Here is a 23211-nt window from a genome sequence, read left to right as displayed (position 1 = left end):
CTGCTCACCTAACATACAAGAGCAACTCTGCAAAGCCTCAACCTGAAAGATGTGAGGCGCTGGTTATGATGCACCACAGAATATTAAAGGAGTACACGGGGTAAACACTTTTAAGGATGGATTTTTCAGTTTGGTATTTTCAATTTCCTTTTATTATAGAAGTGTAGTCAATCATACAAACAAAGTCGGTCTTAAAATGTGTGTAACCTCTGGTTCTAACACAGTAAACTAAAGAAGCATTCACATGAAGATGGTGAATCGTTCCTACAACCAATGGGAGTGATTTTCTCATCAATCTTTAAAAGATTATTTCAGCTGAGCATCTTGGTGTAAATCAAACGAGAAAAGAGATGCAAGACACTGCTGAAAATAAGAAGCACATATTTAAACTTTCCATGTCCTCTACCGTTTCGGAGTAATGCTACTGTATGTTAGGTGAACGTGTGACACCACTAATATGATTTGAACCTTTGTAGTTCAAACGGAGGAACTCTACCCTAAAGTATTACGCTTGGCATTCACACTTTCTTATGATGTCAGCCAGTGAGAGGTGGGCAGTAGTTTACAGCCGTCATTAAAATATTTTGGCTATGGTACATGGTGACATAAATAGACAGCGAGACATTCATTTAGCAATTCAAGTAGGAGAGATACTTTATAAAGACTGATGTCATTTCCTATCACTGGAGCACTACAATCAAGTCTTCCTGAAAAGATTATTGTGAAGTTTGGCTTCCTGTAATTTCAATAAATGATGGTTAATGGACTGACGCCTCTTAAGCTGCAGCATATTAGTCAAACTAAAAACAAACTGGAGCTGCCTGCTCACATACCTGTGCTGGATAGCTGGATCTCGAGGAGCTGCCTGCCCGGGATGCACGTTAAGCCCATCTGACTTGTGCTCGCTGCTACTGGAATACGCCTCGTCTCTCCAGGACCTTGTAATACACTAAGCAGGGTAAGAAGATGGATAAACACATCTTGATTACTGTTAATAATTCTGACTCCAACTACTGGTCAGGACATAATTTAAAAATACATTGTCCAAAACACCACTGGCGAGGAAAAAATACACTGAAAGCCAAGAACTTAGAAGTCTGTTGTTGCAATACATATTTGCTTTATTTGAAAAGGTTTTTTGTTCATTTGTCCATTTTGCATACCATTTGAATTCAGATTATGAGGAGTCAGCATTTACCACAGCATTGTGCAACCCCACCGTTAGCTTCACGCACGTCCACACTGGCCAACTGACAGCTGCCACTTGACCTGTCCTGCATATTTTTGGCATACGGGAGGAACACTGGAGGAGTTACCTATATTGTCTACCGGCTGTGAGTAATTACTACAGAAAAACACAATTCCTGAGAAACACACACCAAAAAGAAATCCCTCTGTGAACGCAGTGCTGTATACTGTTTGTGTGTGTATGTGCATAAACACACACACACATGATCACATACATTATATACGTTTTTACAATTTTGTAACTACCCAGAGTTTTACCACTAACAGTTTAATTTAATCTAAAATATCAGTAATGTTTTCAATAGGATGACCTAAAAAGAATTTCGAAGGCCTACTGAATTCCTAACATAGCATTTTTCATTGCAGAAATAAACACCAGATTACATTATCTTTTAGAAAAAAATATATTTCATTACCAGTACGAACAGTAACGATTTTTATGCAAGACATTTGAAGTTGTGTTTTTTTTTTTCAGCTTGCTTGAACATACTGGTTTATGTTACAAGCCAAGCCTTAACAGCACCAAAAGCAGTTCTGGTCAACTCCATTCACATTGCAAAACATACAAAAAGCAATACTTGCTGCAGACAAATATTTTCAAGTATATCCACATATGTAAAAAGTGCTTCAAAGGCTTAATATCAGCTAGAAAACACCAAAGCAGCAACATAACAGCTTGCCCGAAATGGAACACATACTTCAATAACACATTTTTTTCAGACCAATGATAAGAAAATTCAATTCAAAAGTAGATGGATAGAATGAAATCATCAAGAGCTAAACTGCATCACTGACCTGAGCAAGAGACACACCAGTGCTACATTATTTATTTATAATTCTGTCTGCCCAGGACAGAATACGGGTCTCAAATTTAGGCAAAAACCTTGAAGCAGGGGGTTCCAAATTCTGTTAAAAGAAATGATGCAGTGGCTCCGAGATTGTGTGCTTCATTGAAAGTTTACTGCTATGAATCTGCTTTCTCACTCAGATCTTTCATTTGAATTCTAGTTTCCTTTTTGATAATTGATATATTTATGCGGGCATAAAGCTCTTTTTTTTTTGCACTTAAGATGCATGGTGTGGTGCATCTTCAGTGCTATGGGAGCTATCCCGTTATTTATGTTGAAAACCCGTTGTTACTTAAAACACATTACACAATACTCCGATTATCAGCAGTTAATGTAATCTACACTTTCATGCCTTTTCAAACTTTATATTAGGATTTCACTCTGTAAAAAGTAATGTTTGATCAACGAGACACAGAATACTGCATATTACCATGGGTAAAAATATTAATGATACTGGGACATAACATTCTTAGGAAAGTAGAATTAAAAAGCTGAGGTTTATCCGACAATATGGTCAATAAAGAAATAAGGTCCAATTAAATAAATTGTTCAATTAGACTCTCTTGTTAAAAGTGTATGGCTGGACAGAAATTCAGCAGACAATGCAAATCCTGAGAAAATGAATTTCAGACCACTGTTTTAAACGCCTACCAAGTGTAGAAATACAAATGAAGATGGGACCAAATAAAAAATTAATTAAATTAAAAACTAGTGACTTTGAGGAATCGAGTTCAAACCCATCTATCCTGCCTTAACTTTCATATCACATCTGAGTTGTGTGAACTGGTGCCAATATGGCAGCATTATGTACAAGGAAACAACCGTCCCAGGATGGGGGTACCAGTCCATCCTTGGGTACACTTGCACACTCACAGCGTGCCAATTTACAGCTGTCAATTAAACACACAATAAAAAGAAAAATGGCAAAAAATGTATACTACATAACACCAGCATAATCAAACCAAATAAATATGTGTGGATCTTTAAATATGAAAAATGAATTTTTGGCCTCAGTGAAAAACATGTAAAGTGCCTTACCTGAAATTAGGAAATATGAATGTTTAAAGGGAAAAAAAAAAAGAAAATTACCACCTGTATACAAATGTAAAGTTATACACGTTTCCCATTCATTTAAAATGAGGGGCAACATGCAGTGATGAGCTATCTGTAATACTCAGGGACCTATGCAAGGATGCTGTTTGTCGAATACAGATCAGCGTTTAATGCAATCATCCCTAATTAGTAATCGATAAGCTGCATAACCTGAACTTTTCCCCCTCCTTGTCAGCTTCGATAATGGATTTCCATAAACTGTTAGAATTGGTCCCCACAGCTCCTCCACCCTCACACTTGGCACTGACTCCACTCAGAGCTGAGTACTGAGCTCACTTCTCTATGCCCTTTACAGTTATGACTGTACATCTGTTTACTCCAGCAACACTATCATCAAGTCTCTTGATAACTCCACCGTGGTAGGTCTCCTAAACGGTCAAGATGAGTCAGCATACAGGGATGAGGTGCAGAAGCTGTCAGTGTGGAGTTCCAGGAACAATCTTTCACTTAACACCCACAAAACTAAAGAGATGGTCATTGACTTCAGGAGGCACAGGGCAGAGTCCGCCCCACTCCACATCAACAGGGACCTGGTGGAGAGAGCCACCTCTAAGTTCCTGGGAACTTACATCTGTGGGGACCTGTCCTGGACAGCAAACACTCTGGCGGTGGTCAAAACGTCTCAGCAGTGACTGCACCTCCTGAGACTTCTCCATAAAGTAAAAATGAAGGGGGAACTGTTGTTGACCATCTACCGCTCAACCATTGAGAGTGTTTTAGCATACTGTATTTCAACATGGTATGCTGTCTGTACAGAAGCAGACAAGAAAGCTCTGCAGTGGGCAGAGAAAAATCACTGGTGGTTCTGTGCCCTCCCTAGAAGTTTCTCCAGTGCCCAAGACCCTTCCCATCCTGGCCACTCATTGTTTACACTACTGCACTCTGGCAGGCAGTACAAGAGCATTAAAAGTAGAACAAAAAGATTTGCAAATAGTTTTTATCCTAGGGCTATCAGAATTTTACATTTTAAAAACTTTCAAAACTGTTTTTTTTCCCCCCAGTATGTACGATAATTACTTTAATGAATAACAATTTCCATCCCTTATTTATTTATGTACGGTATGTGCTATAGTATGTGCGCTTTTTATATTATTTGTTTGTCGAACTTGCATTGTTTACAGGTGTAGCTTTTACAATTTCATTGTACTGGTACAATGACAATAAAGGCTTTCTAATTACAAAACAGGTAGCAAGCAAGCCTTAAAGAGAAATTCAGTAGTGTCATAGTCTGTTAATTTTTTAATATTTGTAGCATACATTAATTTGCCCTGGAAACTTGACATTTTTTTTACAATACTTAGGAAAAAATGTTTTGTCCCAGAAGCTTATAAGTAGAAGGACACCTGAAGAAACAAAACCCTTGAAACATACTACATAATTTCTCACCAAAGCTGCAATGGTTCTTGTTTCAAAAAATATTCCATCCACAGTTTGGAAGTAAGCTTATTACAGCAAAAACAAAGCTGGAAAATAATGTAACAGTTGGTACTACCTTTACTAACAGAGATTCCTGTTGTCTGTTCACAGCAACTGGCCTCTGTGAAATTTTACATGTTGACAAAAGTCTGTGTAAAGGATGTAATACAGCCAATTGGAAGCAATCCAGTGCAGAATATCATGAATAATCAATATATAAACAAGTCTATAGCTGTATGCATGAAAGTCCCCTATAGCTACAGAGGAGGAGACAAAATGACTATCAACATCCATTCAATAACTCCTGACTTTGGAACAATGAAGATGGAAGCCTCTCTCTTGTCTTCAATCTGTTGTGAGGCATCAGCAGAGAGCATTGTGTCACTATGGGTAACAAACAAGTATGCACTAATAAAAGCTTTCCATTTGGTTCCTCTGACTTTGATCAGATCTTACAGTCTAATTTAGGAAACTCCAAAAAAAACTCTTGAATTCAATGATTGATGATGGCTGAAAAAAAAATCTCTCTTACACTAACATAAGTGACATTCTCCCACAAAAACGGGCTTGTCACTGAATACATCAAAGATTTCCTGTGGTAGCAACAGTATATTTGCTTTTCAAAAATGGTAGTTTTCATTTTCCACATTTGTAAGACCAATTGCCAGTTACCCAGAACTCACCACTGATACAAACTGTAAACACTCTTCTCTGCATATCTATCAACTTCAGTATGTTACAGCTACTTATCTGTGTATTCTGGCTCACACTGAAAGTTTCAACATTTTCATACATAGACATATTGATGATCTGAAATGGGAACTTGCTTGTCGAGATTTTTAGGAAAAAAAAAATTACCTGCAAAAATATATATTTCTTACATTTTCATATCACAAGGTACAATAGCAACTGTAGCATATCTGAAGCTAGCTGCCACTAACCATAGCCCTGGGGGTGAAAAGATGTCATATATAGGGAGTGGGAATGACAGGGGAAGCTGGACCTCTTCTAAAATTGCACATGTCACAAAAATAAATTATATTTTTGTAAAACCTATGTGCATATGTACCATTCCAATATGTCTACAATCTCCAGATGTGAATCAATATGCAGATATATCCTCTTTTTTGAAGTGTGCTTTTGTTGAAAACTTTTCATATGGTACCCCATTGTTCATTTTTATTTTTAAATATAGCTCCAGTTAACAGTGCACATTTCTTATGAAAAAAAATGTATACCACTATTGAAAAATAACTTCTAAAGTACCAAATGTATCCTTTTATCAATTGACTGGAAATGAAACAGTTCAGAAGACGACTAATAAAACTACACAGAAAAGGTTGAAAGACACCATGCTGGCTCTTTGTTGACATAAATTAAGTCATTCAGGCCTACCCCAATTTAAAAAAGTTTTTTTGGTGGCCAAATAGTGTACACTGTTAATTCCAGTGCTCCACCACCCTATTTTTATTTAACTCCCTGCTTCTTCAGGTCATAAACCTAACTGTAGAAGAATAAACCAGAAAGATTAGAAATCAATAAGTAGCAAAGATGGACTCACTTTAACAATGCTCTCTACCTAGAAACTTGCATTAGAAGACTGATGACAACGTAAAATGGAAATAACAGACAAGTGTAGGTTTTAGAATTTCAACCACCATTACATAGTAGAAGAACCTGGCATACCAAATACTTTTAAAGTGCTGCATGCCTCCCAAAATCATCCAAGCAGGTGGAAAAAATACTGAACATAAAAAGGCCAACTAAAAAAAACAAAAAAAAACATTCTTAGTGCAGATATAAAATGTGAGCATTGGCAAGCATCATGCTCAATAAAATGGAAGGAATAAGGATGGAACACAAACATTAATGCAGTCTGACAGAAATGTGAGCCATAAAAAAGGACGACCAAAACAAAGCACTGAAATGGTCTCTTCTTTCATACATTGATACAACAAGGTTGTTCCAAAAATTCTACAGATTCATTCTACAGAATGTTTTTCACATATAAAAATTTTTTTACATCATAATGCAAATGACACGTTAAAGCAGATGAACACAAACAGAACTTTGATGAGAAAAGAAGTTGTAGTTTTACCAGTGATTAAGAGCCATATGTACTACAAAATAGTAAAACTGAATTCTGATTGGCAACCAGGCCTCATAAAAGCTGTTTTAAGATACATTAATTTGCAACTTTAAAAAACAATTTTTCTGTTAAGTTCTCTTTAATCTCATTTCCAGAGATTCATTAATAATAAAAACCTGCATAGATAGTGGGGTAGCTCAAAAGGTGCATCAGATTTGAATCTTAGCAGAGACAGTAAATACACCACCAAAAATCCATCAAAGTTGTGCTCAGTGTACTCAATCAAATATAATGTAATGCTTTAGGTAAGAGGAAGAGCAAACTCTAGTCCTTTTTACCTATGTACTTAGTTATATATGAAGTCCATTTTGCTGGCCTTTCTCACATTCATCTGACTGAAAAGAAAGCACTCTTCACAAGACCCTGAAATATGCAATCCTGACGTTCTTTCTGGACATCAAGACCATTTCACTCTTGTAGTATGACTGTGCAAATTGCATCTTCCTCATTCATGTTAATCGTCGCTATAGCTCCATCATTGAACTCAAATGATGTTCCCCCATCCAGTACCATACAAGCATCCCAACAACGAGAACGGACACAGATCCTTAAAAAAAACAAAAAAAAAAAAAAACAATAATCAATTTCATTAATAGCAAGCATAATTAGATGTTTCAGTCTATGAAGACGTGTCCATGACATTGCCAAGTTTGTCATTTTTGTCATTTTATTAAGAACTTGATATAGTACAAACCTATAAATTAAAAGGTTAAACAAGTCCTACAGTACATTTACCCATCATTCTTCAACAAATAATTAAATTCACTAACTCCATAGAACTTCAATACCTATCTATCTATCTATCTATCTATCTATCTATCTATCTATTAGTTTTCATGCTGTATAGAGATGTTCTGACAATTCTGATATTCTATTACTATAATGATATGCTAAGAGTGCATTAGATATTTACATACAGTTCACTTAATTAACCTTTATGAATTTTTTTTGGTAACATTTTGCGTATTAACTGAATATTTAAAATGGGCATAGAATAAGAATGGGCTTAGAACAGGGGTGGGCAATGTCGGTCCTGGAGAGCCGCAGTGGCTACAGGTTTTCATTCCAACCCAATTGCTTAATTAGAAACCAATCCTTGCAAATCTCAGACCTTATTTAATTTATGGCATGTTAGTCTGCAATGTTAAATTCTTCTGTCATAGATTTTATTCCTTTCCAATGATATCCTCCAAATGATTTGAAGCCTAAAACATATAATCTTCAGTCTGTTACATTTTTCTTTTAAGTGTTTTATTAAATCAAACAGTTCATGATGAACACACATGGATGTAAATGGGACAAAAAGAAAGGATAACTGCTGGCTGCTTTGTCATTTACATCTTATTGCTAATAAAGAGCCATTAAAACAATGAATGCAGCGGTTTAAGATTGAAATAAGCAATTAAGAGTGGGGAACCTTAACAAGCGAGACCACTAAAATGAAGCATCAAAATGTCACTTGAGCAGTAAGTGCGTCTTCATCAGCAATAATTGACTTCTCATTAAGAAACTTGGCTGGAACAAAAACCTGCATCCACTGCGGCTCTCCAGGACCGACATTGCCCAACACTGGCTTAGAATAAGATTTAAAGATTTGAAGTTGTTTGTATGTCTTATGACCTAAAAGCACACATTTAAAGAGAAAACATGAAAAAAGGACATTCATGACAATTTTGCAAATGCATTAGTAACGTTAAAAAGCTGGTTCTTTAGACAGTATTAAGCTTCAAAAAGGATACAAAGATTAACAAAAGGTGAATCCTGTTGCCAGAATACAAATATAAATCACATTAATAAAATAATGCCCTTTTAAATGTATTTTCTAGGGCAGTGAGAGTTATCAAAAAGTATGTATTCTTACTATAGCATCCTTCTAACTTGGATTTACCTAACAGCTTTGCTAACATAAGTACAGCAATACAACTAAACCCAATATAAAATCAATGTTCCCTCCAAGGTCTGGGTTGGTGTGAGCAAAAACTTTCAATTACATTACTGTATAAACACTACTCATAATTAGGCAAAAGTGTTATCTATTTATATGTAATAGTTTCTATGGGAGAACTATTTAGAAAAATTAAGTGGCAGGTTTAATTATACTGTACTAGGAATGAGCATACAATTTATTCATCCTTAATTCATTCATGAAGATGCTCTGATGTAGTGTATGTTGCCAATAACCAGAAAGTTAGAGAGACAAATTTAGTGCAACATACAACTAGATCATTAAAAATCATTCAAAATTGATTTTAAATTGCAACAATACACAACTGTGTATTGGCGTTGCCCACTTCATTACATTATTGATTTGTAAAAATTATTTTCAGCCAGAGACATATTTCTTTTTTTTAATCCAACAATGTTTTCCATCAATCCACACATTCAATATCAAATCTGCATAATCCACTTGAGTATCAGGTGCTTGGCAGCTATAAAAAGCTAGTTCTCAAGAAAGACAAAAAATAATATAAATTGGGAAAAAAATGAGGAAACCTCCAGCAACAGAGAGCAAGGATAAGGAAATGTTTATACTTCCCATAAAATGGAGTCTGATAAAGAGGAACTCTGTGTTAAATAATGAGCTGAACTATATACCATAAAACAAGCCTTAAAGATCATGTTAATTAATATGCCTTGTGTGCCAGTGAATACTTGTTTGTATATTTCACAGTAAATATCCAGCTATTCTGTCTTCAAACCACACACAAATCACATTTCATATACCACTGTAAATAAACACAGTTGACTTTTCAGAATATTCTAATTTTTTACAAATTTTGTTAAACTGGCAGTGCATCCTTGGGGCTTCTGTCGGATTCAACGGCTTGATCAGATGTTAAGGACCTCTTATTTGTTGGAATATTTGGTCATTGAGCTTATCTTTGACTTGTTTCACAAACCAAAAGTACTTCAAAATATGGATATCAGATCAAAGGTCGCTATTTGAATATAAATAATTTACATTTGAATTTATAAGAATGGTTGTTTGCTTTACCTCACAACTGATGTCATTACGTTACTCCACTATGCTGTGAAGTACTGCAGTATTGTTTAGATCTTTTTTTGCACATCAAATCCAGAATCTAAGGTACCTATGCCTATTTGTACTTCTGAATGTTTAGCTTGTAGCAGCATTATTAAAGTGGACAGGTTTCTGCTTCTTAAACATATACCTTCACAACATATTTTAGGACAGATTTTTCTTCGCCACTCTCTGCTAATGAATCTAAGCATTTAGTGCAGGAATTTATATACTTCTTAGGCACTTTTTAGGCTGCTTTATGCCAAAACGGTAAACATCTTATTGCAGAAAGTGAAAAACTGTCTAAATGAGCAGTAATAACTTTCATGAGGATTGGAAGGCCACTTTAATGTAAAATTTTAAGGTATTCTCTTGTGGACTTTCCAGACATACCAAATTGTAATAATTTATTTCTAAGAGAAAGGGTGTTGTGCAATTCTTTCATTTGTTAACTTTCAGCAAACTGGGGTTGTAGTATATGTAGTGCAACTTAATTTCCAAACTCATTTCCATGTGTACTGCCACAGAGATGCACTGTATACAAAGACAGGCAGCAGTTCAGAATATTAATGGAAGTAAACATAAACCTTAATCTATTTGAGGGGCTTTACGTACAAAGCATAAATTTCCAGGTCTATATGAAAACCTAAACCTTTTATGTAGGAAAATAGGTTTTAAACTTACAAAGAAAGCAGCTCATCTACTTAAACAATTTAAATTCTCTAAAGAACATTTGACACATAAGGTTTGAAGGGAATGTAACATTTAAGTATCATATTTAGGCTTCAGTTTTTGACTGAACAGTTACATAACCATTAGTCTTCCAAAATCATTAGTTTACATTACTTACTTCTTTGTAAAGCCACGCTGTCGACTGCTTGAGAAGACTCTGTTAACAATTGGTTCCCGAACACTAAAAAACATCTTTGTTTCTTCTGGATTAAATATCAGAGAGTTATTGTACTCCTCTGTAACTAAAAATAACAAAAACCATGGTGACCTTTATCAAACTAATATTAGAAATGACTCAATAAAACAAAATATATCTCATCAAAATTAAAATGAACTATTATGGGAAAACAAAAGCTCCTAAGCCCTTACTATTAATAAAATAATCACAACATTACTTGAGAGTTAAAATAAGGGTGTGAACACTTTTGATACCCCTTGTATAACCAATTTCAGAATATTATCATTGCATTAAGTATACAAAGCTTCAGCTGAATTACAGGAAATAACCAAGTATTGTAACATTCTCAAACCCGCTTAATCCAATTTAAGATTGCAGTGAGGAAGGGCCTATCCCTCATACTATTTACTACATAAAACACATTTTGGATTTAAGTAACAAAAGTAATACCTTTTTCAATTAACTCTCTTTCCAGGTCAAAATTTAATCCTGCATGCATTTTACCTGAAGAAATAAAAATCACTAGTAAGGTAGTGCTCTTTGCTTAAAATGTTTCCAAAACTGATATCTATAGCTTTGACGCTTACCTATGTTAAGAATATCTTCTACTGCCTGGAATACCATTTTATTAATGTTATAGGACCTGTATGGACAATAAAATAAATATTTCTTTTATCAATCATCTTAAAGGGAATCCAAGAACTTAAAAAATAATGGTAAGCAAACCGAAAACCCACACAGGGTTTAACTTGTTTCTGGCTTAATTAAAAGATTGTCAATTAAACATCACTGTACTAACTAAACTACAACTGGAATACCCCAAAACCTAGCACAATTATTTCATGAAAGTTACTTTCTTTATGCATTTTTTTTTTGGCTGTAAGTACTGTGTTTTTTATGAAGTGTTATGAAATTAATTTTATCTTTAAAATATAAAAAGTAACTTTTAGCAACTGGTGAAATTGTTTGATGTCACTCTGGTAAATGTAATGAATAAAGTGGTAACTGTTTCCTTGTTATAAATACTATATACTGTACTTACAGAAATACTTAATCTTTTTTCTTGATTATAATTAAGTATGATGTCATAGAATTGTTTTCTGACTGACTTTAAAAAGGCATATATATACATATACAAAGGATATCTACTTTACTATATCATATTACCAAATGCCAAAAAATATTACACTCAAACATTGGTAAATCACCCTTATAAAAAAATGATGAATAAATACTTCTTAGAAGAGATTTAGCATACTAATTTAAATTCATAGACTGCTGGAATGTAGTAGCTAGAAATATTTTGGCACTGTGTACCAGGCTTTGGATCCAGTTCCAGTGCACACATTAAGCCCGGAGCTCTTTTGCTTCTCCCAAGGTCCATCATCCACAGAGATTTCATAATATGAGGCCCTATGAAGCGAGAAGGTGAAACGTGGTTTGTAGGTTTTATAGTTCATCCTGCACAAGACAGAACATATATTCACATAAGACAGGCTTTATGTTAATGAAGGATGATTTACATGCTGGGAGGATGGGTGAGACACAATTAGGAAGACTTCTAACATGCATCACTGGTATACTAACCAACATGCTGTTACTTTAAAAGGTACACCAATTGAAACTACACCTCTAAATTAACCAGCAGGCTAATTTGGATGAACTGCAGAAATCATTTTTTTCCTACATCAGGATTCTAAAATGGAAATGTTGATTAAAAGAGTTGTGAACTAAATAATGGACTTAATGAAAATAAAATATTTTGCTCTCTTTTTTTTCAAGAAAGCAAGCATCATTAAGAAGATAAATTAGAATCACATTACAAAGCAATGAGAGGCAGTGATTATTAATACATACCAAACAACACACATGACAATTCAAAACAAACAGCAGATCACTTAGTTATATATCCTTAACTCTAAAACTTTATCTAGTGCAAGATATATGTCTAACTTAATATTTTTTTTTTCTGATACTTCTTTATAAACATATAAATACGTTAAGCAACAGTTTAATTCAGTGCAAATTCCAAATTACCAATGTACAATATAATGCAAAAGTATTGTATAATGCAATAATTTCAAAAGTTTTCAAATACACTGGAGATGGTTAAATGTCCTACTTCGCTTTGTATTTTTATTACAAACTAACATGAAGACTCGAGGAGAATTTGTGCCAAAAATCTCAGCAGATACCTTCATGCAAACAGCACATTTACTTTTCTTATTTTCAGGCCTCACGAATTAAGATTTGGTCCAGGTACCTTTCGTCACAAAAACAGCTTTGAGTCTACTGGTATAGGGGTCTTTCAGATATGCAACGTAGAGTGATTTTTCCTCAGTCCTCTTTATAGATTTGCTCCACCTGATCAAACTTTCTAGGGCAGTGTTTGTAACTATCATTTTCTAATCATTCTGGATTTTTTTTTTTAATAAGCAGCTTCAGAGTTTGAACAAAATCAAACAAGTTGTCCTGTCCCTGCTGATAAGAAGCTCACCATACTTCACTGTATGGATACTGTTTCTAAGGGTATGGGTCATAAGACCTTTGTCCTAAAGAAGGTATTCTTACCTTTGTGCTTTTGGCAAAACTACTGATACTCCTTCAACTTACTGTTTTAAAGTAACAATTTCTTGCTTAATAACAAAAATCTGCATGCTTTGCAAAAAAATATCAGCATCAGAATTTTTAAATAATAAAAATAGAAAAAAATAGATGATGAGCAGTATTTTATATGCAAAAAATATGTTAAGTGTAGTAATTTATTCTCATAAAATTATTTCAAAACAAATGCTATGATGTAAAAGTAAAGAGATAACAAAAATATGAATAGTATGTGTTTGAAGAATATTTTATATTGATGCCTTTGAGAAAAAATGTAAAAAATAAATATTAAAATATATTCCTTTTATTTTTTGAAATACAACATTGTGTATTATCAGTATATGATGCTCACTTTTTTCGGTTTAGTTAATGTTTATTAAAGATATCAATAAAATCTTGAGTCCAAACCCTTCCATATCAAGTACTTTAATCCAATTTACTTTCTTTATCTCAGATGTCAGGTGCTTTGGTGCAGTTGTCTTTCAAGCAGCTGGAAATATTCTAAAGTAGAGGTACCCTCTACAGGTGGTATCAAAGTAAGGATTTTAGGTAGTAAAAAAGCCTCGTATATCTCCTGTAAATCCTCCTTCACAATTATTAACAAAAAAGTTAACATACTTACTATATATATTTCTAGTTCTATATCAATCTGTTATGAACAGCTTGTATATGTAGACTAATAATTCTAAAATGCTACTAATATAGAACTGTGTGTTTGAGCTTTGTAATTATCACAAAGCACATCACCTAAATTCTATAAGAAAGGAATTCCATAGCAGGCAATCCTGCGTTACTATACAGTGACAAGCAAGGTTAAAGAAATGCAAAGAATAAATATAATGAAATAATAAAAAAATATAAAAAAACTTGAAAGCTGCCTTCATGAACATGGAAGTTTTTGAAACTCCTAAATAAAGTGAATTCTAGCACCCACTCCTTCAAAATGAAATTACAGTAATCCCTCGCTATATCGCGCTTCACCTTTCGCGGCTTCACTCCATCGCGGATTTTATATGTAAGCATATTTAAATATATATCGCGGATTTTTCGCTGCTTCGCGGGTGTCTGCGGACAATGGGTCTTTTAATTTCTGGTACATGCTTCCTCAGTTGGTTTGCCCAGTTGATTTCATACAAGGGACGCTATTGGCAGATGGCTGAGAAGCTACCCAACTTACTTTCTCTCTCTCTCTCTCTTGCGCTGACGTAGGGGGGTGTGAGCAGGGGGGCTGTTCGCACACCTAGATGATACGGACGCTCGTCTAAAAATGCTGAAAGATTATCTTCACGTTGCTATCTTTTGTGCAGCTGCAGCTGCTACCTGAAACGACATGCTGAACAGTGCTTCGCATACTTAAAAGCACGAAGGGCACGTATTGATTTTTTTATCTGTCTCTCTCTCTATCTCTCTCTGCTCCTGACGGAGGGGGTGTGAGCTGCCGCCTTCAACAGCTTTGTGCCGTGGTGCTTCGCATACTTAAAAGCCAAACAGCACTATTGATTTGTTTGCTCCTTTGAAGAGGAAGATATGTTTGCATTCTTTTAATTGTGAGCACAGTTTAAACTTTTGAAAAAGAGACAAATGTTTGTTTGCAGTGTTTGAATAACGTTCCTGTCTCTCTACAACCTCCTGTGTTTCTGCGCAAATCTGTGACCCAAGCATGACAATATAAAAATAACCATATAAACATATGGTTTCTACTTCGCGGATTTTCTTATTTCACGGGTGGCTCTGGAACGCAACCCCTGCGATGGAGGAGGGATTACTGTAAATAGCACTCTGCAATGGAGAATAACTTTTGCTAATTTCACATTTTTACTTACTGCTCTTTAAATTTGCTGCCGCCACCACCACTGCTACCGCCAAACCCGCCACCATCCTTGCCACTAAACTCAAATCTGCCTTTGAGTTACCTTTTCGGAACCATTTTATTTAGTACTAGCGGTCCGCCGAGGCTCCGTCTGCCTAGTAGTGAAACTGGACAGTGAGGAGGGCCCTCCTGATGTCACGCTTCTTCCTCCCCTCGGCCCGCAGCCTCTGTCTCAGATTAGTGCAAATATATTGTTCCTGCAAGTGAACTATGATTTTTAGCATAATGAGAGAAGTCGCAAAATCAACCGGAATGTTCAAGCACATTATAGAAAAAAACCTGATCTAAACCCGTTAAATGGTTCTCTCTTGAAAAGCGGACAGACATGCAGACAGACAGATGTTGGATTTTATATATACTGTATATTTAAAGAGATTAGGTAATCCAACTGTATCAGATGTAAAGTAGAAACCAACCCCAGACAAAGGACTGGTCAATCACTGTGCAAACTCACAGTGCACAAACGTGCTTGTCTAACAGAGTTTTCAACTGCCTAAAAATCACCACAGGGACAAAGCGAAAAAAGGGTGTGTCCACTGGATACCAGTGTGATCACAGGAACTGAACTGAAGTTCAAACAGCAGTGCTACTAGCTGTGAGTCAATGGCACTATAGATGAATAGTACTGTAGGTGGTTTTATTTAACACTAGAATTACCAGAGCCTACGAAAAAACTCGTAGATCCGGCCCACCTTAAATCGCTTCTTAAATCCATTCTCACCTCTCCGCCAGCATCTTTTGTCATCTAAATGTGCTGATATACACAAGCTGCAAGCAGCCGGCTATTCCATCCCCCCACCGACTTAGAACGTGCACGAACTTCTCCCAGCTCATGCCTTTATTGATTATCTGGGAGTGAAGTGGAGTTTTAGAGTGGAAATAATAGATCGTTATTTGGAACACACGCATTTCATGTGTGTTCCGTTTCTACAGTAATCTGTGTAAACACATTGTTAAAACAGTAACTTTTTCATATTTTAGTAATAAATGTTACAAAATGTAGGCATAAACTATAAAATGTGTGAAGCCTGAAGCCCAAAGATCAAATAAACACTTTCACAAAAAGTTCAAGAAGGAAATAACAGCTTCTGTGGCGTACTGGTAAGATTCGCTGACTTTATATATTCCGAAAATCATTTTAATTGCCTGTTTGGCACCCCATAGGCACTGTATAATAGATATATAAAAAAACAGCTAAGGGGATAGATATATAGATAGATAGGAAGGAAAGGCACTATATGATAGGCAGACCGGGAAGCTGCTATATAATAATAAAATTACTGTTATTACTATATAGGTAGACAGGAAGTTCAGGCAGGCAGAGCGGCAAAAGTTAAAAAGAAAAAAAATTTTCTCCCCAGCGAGGATTTGAACACGGGTCTCTGAGGCACGACAAGCCTGTTACGCTCTGAGTCAGCAAATCTTACCAATACGCCACAGAAGCTGTTATTTCATTCTTGAACTTTTTGTGAAAGTGTTTATTTGATCTTTGGGCTTCAGGCTTCACACATTTTATAGTTTATGCCTACATTTTGTAACATTTATTACTAAAATATGAAAAAGTTACTGTTTTAACAATGTGTTTACACAGATTACTGTAGAAACGGAACACACATGAAATGCATGTGTTCCAAATAACGATCTATTATTTCCACTCTAAAACTCCATTTCACTCCCAGATAATCAATCAAGGCATGAGCTGGGAGAAGTTCGTGCACGTTCTAAGTCAGTGGGGGGATGGAATAGACGGCTGCTTGCTGCTTGTCTTTATCGGCACATTTAAAGGACAAAGACGCTGGTGGAGAGGTGCAAATGGATTTAAGGTGGGCCGGATCTACGAGTTCTTTCGTAGGCTCTGGCAATTCTAGTGTTAAAAACTGCATAACAATGCTTTTAGAGAACTCTTACTTTATTTGTTAACATCTACTCCAATCAATACTATAACCAAAATCGTTTCTGTATTTCAAGAATAAATGCACATGTTAGGTTGACTGGTGTTTCCAAAATGACCTCAGCGTGAGTGTCAGTTTGTGAGAGATCCCTGCAATTGGAATGGCACCCTGTCCAGGGACCTCTGCTGCCTTGTGCTCAGCTTAAGCTTCACTCCCATGAACCTTAAATGGATTAAGTGGGTTGACAATGTTAGTATTAACAAGTTTGCATTTGTTATGTAACAAAAGAAGCTAACCATGGTAACAAAAATGTACTTCTGTACAGTATTTTCTACTATGTACACTGCATGTGAGTTGAACTATACAAACAGAGAACATCCTCTATTTTCTATTTAATAAAAACAGAACCTTCCATCTATGATGGCAAGCTCAGGTACTTTGAGTGTCAAAGAGATGGGCTTTGACCATCACCTGGAAGTAGAATGTGATTCTAGCAACAAAAGGTCCATGCTCCTCTTAAACCCTTGTGTCTTCAAAGAACCCATATGTGTCCAGTGCAGCATGCATCCAACGTTCAGCTTTGTCCCAGTCATGGAACCCCAAACAGGACAAAGTAAAGCCTTTACACATTAGCTGAATGCCACTGAATGAGTTGTGCTCTTCTTAAATAGCATATGATAAAAAGCTCAACTGTTAAGACAAACTGTGTAAAACAGACGACAGACAAAAACTATGTGTCAAACCAACAAGAGTGTCCTCTACTTGGTCACAGACAACATAAGTCCACAGAACATGTTTAATGTAAGAACCATCACATGAAAGCTGTGAAATCTTTTTTATTAGGGCTTAAAAAAGTGAATTCTGTATTATCTTTGTCTTATCTGTCTTGCCCTGTTTTTTGTTTTTTTTACATACAAAGCAATTACTGTATTTCTGTAATTCTTGTAACCAAGATATTAAAAAAGGAAAATAAAAATGTATGTCTTAGTATTAATTACGTACAAAGGTAAAATAATTATAAAAAAAAAAAAAAAAAAGTTTCACCACAACTTACACGGGTATTTTACTATACTGCATATTTAAATTTTTACCTTGAAGACAGTGACTCCCCAATGAAGACCTCATTTAATGCTCTTACTGGCAAAAGATATGGTCCAGATACACTTCCAGTTTCAGTGTCTGCAAAGATAACAGTACAAGGGAGTTAAATTCCTTTCAAAAAGTAGTTATAACTAAAAATGAAACACTAAAGAGAAAAGGCATGCTTGTCTGTGTTCTTCAAATCACAATGCTACACACTAAACTCACACTAAATTCTTCTTTTGGGACCTTACAGAAGGTTTGTAAGAAAATGATCAGAATAGCCATGCTCTCCTTTTCAGGGGTGGGGTTTGATTTGCTTTCAATCCTATTTTTTGTAAAAATTGATCTATATGTATGGAATTGTTACAATTAAATTAAAAAAAAAGAAAAGAAAATGATCAGAATATCATTCATTAAGTAGGTTTAAAGAGAACACACTCATTAGCGCATTCCCACATTCACTTATTAAAGGCCATTTTAGACTTACTAATTAACGCTCATTTAATTAAAAGTAAAAACTAAACTTGTTCATCATAAAGCTCTGGCTAAAAATGAAGTACTATTTAAGGTCAAAAGATATTAAGTTGTGATGACCAGATTCAGCTTGTCTATAAATTAACTGCAATTAATATACAGTGTTTTTAAAATGCTCCCTTTTAATTTAAGTCTTGAACTCTTGCTGCAGTATAGACAAATTCTTTGTTTCATATTAGAAAGGATGCCTGTGAAACTAAAAAGCTTAAAAAGGTTGAAGGATGTTTCATTTTTCATAAATTTAGGGAAATTGTTTTATTTTGATACTTTTTTATAAGGCACTTAGCATGGATTTGTGTGTGTGTTTTTTTTTTGGTAATTGGAATCATTAACACATCAATCCACCAACAAATGACTACAAAGTTATGTATTAAGCACGTACTAATCAACAAAAAAAAGTAAATAGAGGACAAGACCAGGGTGCACTGCCTACCGACAGCTACAGACATTGTACAATATTCAGGAGCCCAACAATGCACAATGCTATTAGTAACTGTAATCCACTATCAATAATAATTAGACTCCAAACCCAAAGTGATTACAAAAAAAGCCACTTGAATTGTACAATCAACATAGCAAAAGCATTAGACAACCACATACACTTGGTAAGGTGTACTATCCCTGGATCTTGAAAATTTCTCCTGTTAAGGGCAGCAGTAATTACCTTTCCATCGTGTTTTCAAACTTGCAAACTTTAAACTGACACTCCTTTAAAAGATTTTCTATTGCAATATAACCCCTCACTGGGTCCATTATTCCTTACATGTGCAGTTCATATCTTACATTCTGAAATTATGTATACAATGTTACATTACAGGCACACAATAAGAAGAGACAATAATAATAAAGCCAACACATATGTAGCATTTCTACAAAATTGGAAGTAATGTCAATTGAACGTGCAATTTTTACATATTACTATCATTTAATACAGGGCTCAAAATTCTTTTTTTTTTATTTAATACAAGGAGGTATTTCAGACTCTGGGAGGAGGTTGAAATTGTGTTTTGGGGAGGTGAAAACCCCACAGTTTAAAAAGCTCTTTGATATTAATATTTCAGGCATTTTAAATGTCATAATGTCTTATGGCTACAGTAGTATATAAAATTTTGACTAGATAAATTATTTGAAGGACTGGCTGATAAGTTAGTTATTTCAGCTACTGTAATTTTACATACATTTAACATATAGCAAATTCCACTCATATTTGGCCAAAAACACTGACTTGCCTAGGAATAATGCAAAAGATTTAGAGAATATAAAATAAAATATGCTTATACTTTTTTTATCCATACGATAAGGTTTTTCATGTCAGAGCATAATTTTCTGCAGCTTTAAGACCGTTCAGCAATCACCATAAAGTTGTGTCAATGTTATTAATTTCAGAATTTTGAGATATCTGTTAAAACACAGTTAATCTATTATTAGCTCAGGTGCCACAGTAGTGCACACTGATTAATACTGTCAACTTACATATCCAACGTACTAGGTTCAAATCTAGCACCTGATTATCTGTATGTAGTTTCCATGGTCTCACAGTTTCTGTTTTTCTTCCTTGTATCCCACTTTGGTTAAATGGCCTCAGTGTAATTGTGAGTATACCCTGTGATGGACTGGTACCCTTATCCAGGTCCTTTTCCTGCACTATGCCCATTACTGCCAGGATAGGCTCTTGCTCCCTACTCCTCTGATTTGGAATGGTGTCGAGAATAACTATGACTATTATTGTTTACCCTGTGAAAATATTTGCATTTCTAAATATAAATTTCCAAAAACCCATAAAAGAATGTAAAAGTGAATTTTGGTAACTTTTCAGATTTAGGTTTAAAGGCAGTCATCCCCCTATAAACATTTTTAAAGATGTGATGATTGTGTGTTTCTTTAAATTTCTCAACACAGCCAATAATTGGTAACTGTTGGTTTGTCAAATAAAAAAAGAATGAAACTGAATAAGAATTCACCAAAACAGTCCAGGCTTCTGAATTTCTGTATTATTGGAGCACAAAAATATACTGTAGCCTGATTTAGCCTCCAAATTAACAAAGTTCAGTAACGTCTCTTCTAAAGAGCTACGTAAACAAAGGATATTGCACACTCCATGTCCTCGACTTCTGCTGTACACTTAATGCAACTCCGCTGAACATCCTATTGCAGAATTTCGCAGCTGCAAGTTCTGGTCAAGAACATCGAAAAAAAAAAATCAAATCCTAAATAACAAATGTAGCATAATTATAAAATAGTGGTTTACAAAATGATGTTGACTATTCTCGCAGCAAGTAAAAAAAGAGTGCTTACCAAATAAATATATGCATTGAAATTCACACATTAAAAATTAGCAGTTGTGGGAATTAACTTCTGCTGGTGCCCTGCCCGGGGTTTGTTTCCTGCCTTGTGCCCTGCATTGGCTGGGATTGGCTCCAGCAGACCCCTGTGACCCCGTAGTTAGGATATAGTGGGCTGGATAATGGATGGATGGATGGATGGGAATTAACTTAATTCCTATGCCAAATTTCAAGCCCTGCCAATGTACATTTTTTTAAAGATAGACCTACTGTACACCTATAGTTTATTTTGAGAGGAAAAAAGCAGACTGCCTCAAAAACCTTGAGAAATGTTCTTTTAGCTGGCAGAATGCATTAGTACCAGTTCTGTGAGCCCTGATATGCTGGTCCAGACTCAGCTGTTGTTCGTGCAAGTCTACAGGAGTGAGATTGATTCCAGTTCCTTCCAAGTATATTTGGATTCTGTGCCGCCACTGCCACCTGATAAATAACATTTTGAGAGAAAAGAGCAGTGGAAAGGAAAAAGTTACAATGAGAAATAAAAACAAGAACTTCAGCTATTTAAATACAAAGTAAAATTCCAGGGTAGTTTTGCAGGTTAAAGAGAAATTAAGTTTAATTATTAGCACTCCAAAGTTTAAAAAAAACTTTTTTCATTAAATAATTAGTGGAAGAAACAAAATTACAATTCCACCCATTTTTTAACAATTTAAATGAAACAATCCTTCCCTGATCACCCACCTCCCAGCTTGTCTCTGTGAAGAAAGATCTCAAAATGCTATCATAAAGCAATCATGCCCGCACAACCTGGGGTTAAAATGCAGCACATATACAACCCAGAACAGGAAAGGGAAAAGATGCAAACAGAAAAAGGAAGGTTACACAATCAGACAGGCCCATTTGCCCCAGAGACTGTCATGTCTGAATGCAGGAGCAAGATGATCCTTTGTGTAGTTTCAGAAGTTAAGAAATTTACAGAAGTTATAAGGCTCAGGATGATGGACATTCCAGCATTTTGGTGGGGGGTACTGAATGCAACTAAAAAGGCCAGAGGGACAATTCATATAACAGTATGTGTAAGGCTGCCAACAGCTTCATAGTGGGAGACAGGGAGCCAGAGAAATTAAGAGGGTAGGGGAAAAAAGTGGAGAAGGCAATGGAACACTTTAGGCCTTAAAGACTGATGTAAGTTGAAGACAGAAGAAAATGTCACAATACCCTGACATGTTCTAATATGGTAACAAATAGAGTTGCCTCCAATACAAAACAGGTGCTAGGGAGTGTCTTTTAGAATGATTTTCAACCCTGTGCCACATCTGAAGTAAATACCCTTAATTTCAAATAGTTAAAAGGAAGAATATTGAGAGATTTAGGGAGCCAGGATGGCAGATTGGCAGGGGGATTGAACAAGCTCCAGAATGGCCTAATGGTAAAAGGTTGATCTGATATCATGGGGGGTTCCTCTTGTTCTAAGAATATCACAGCTGTTGCTGGACGTTAGTCATTCACCTACAAGCTATCAGTTTTAAAGTCAGCCTCTGAAAGTATAAAGCAGGAATAGTATATATAAAGGCACACAATTTCACATCTTTTAATAATGATAAAAAAACCTTACATTAGGAATTTAAAAGATGACATAACCCCACCCCCACCAAACACATTTTTCTACATGTTCTTGTGATAAAAGCAGAGACTGTTTCTTTCAAAGGAAGAATTTGCAAAACTTTTTGTGCGGTTCTTGTTTAAAACACACTGACTGGATGAAAGTGACTGGCTATCAAAAATTAAAACTTAAATCCATAGATAATAGGAGCACCAAAGATTTTTCAGGTCAGGTAGGGACACCAATTCTATCCAAACCCTTCTAAATCACAAATACGTTTTAATGAAATTGTCGGGCTGAATCTGCTTTTGTCACTAAAGACAGACCACCATTTCTTTATCCAATCAGCCAATGAGACAATTGCATTCAGTCTTATTCAACACTTCTAGTGAGAAACTGCCTCTAATGGATGTAGCTATGGCTGTTCCATCTGTATTAGCCTTCTTTCTGATGCACTGGTCTTGGCATGCATTCATTTGTCTAGAAACACATCTCCATCTCCACATGCCCTTCTCACTCCACTGTCACCAACCATGATGTGCTGCAGAAATCTCAGCTCCAAATTTTTTCAGAATTTGATGTAAGTATTACTCTTTCACAAAGGTCCACTATTCAACCCTGCTTTAGCTCCACTAAT

At 35.4% G+C, this 23211-nt stretch overlaps 1 protein-coding gene across 3 annotated transcripts in view; it reads right to left on the bottom strand.

Annotated features, from left to right (window-relative positions):
• Positions 1-1704: 1704 nt before the first annotated feature.
• nadk2 (NAD kinase 2, mitochondrial) overlaps positions 1705-23211 on the bottom strand; it is a 47470-nt gene continuing 25963 nt past the window's right edge. For 2 of the 3 annotated variants that reach the window (XM_028802459.2, XM_028802461.2), the window contains 7 exons: positions 21333-21451; positions 18164-18251; positions 12024-12167; positions 11294-11349; positions 11157-11210; positions 10647-10770; positions 1705-7321 (listed from right to left, as the gene is read on the bottom strand). In XM_028802459.2, the coding sequence (XP_028658292.2) occupies positions 7183-7321; positions 10647-10770; positions 11157-11210; positions 11294-11349; positions 12024-12167; positions 18164-18251; positions 21333-21451 (724 nt within the window). In that variant the 3' untranslated portion in view covers positions 1705-7182. The remainder of the gene's footprint in view (positions 7322-10646; positions 10771-11156; positions 11211-11293; positions 11350-12023; positions 12168-18163; positions 18252-21332; positions 21452-23211) is intronic. The other variant, XM_028802460.2, reaches the window with a different exon arrangement.

Source organism: Erpetoichthys calabaricus, chromosome 5 (assembly GCF_900747795.2).
Source record: "Erpetoichthys calabaricus chromosome 5, fErpCal1.3, whole genome shotgun sequence".
NCBI lineage: Eukaryota > Metazoa > Chordata > Cladistia > Polypteriformes > Polypteridae > Erpetoichthys > Erpetoichthys calabaricus.
This window is presented reverse-complemented; position numbering and strand designations above follow the sequence as displayed.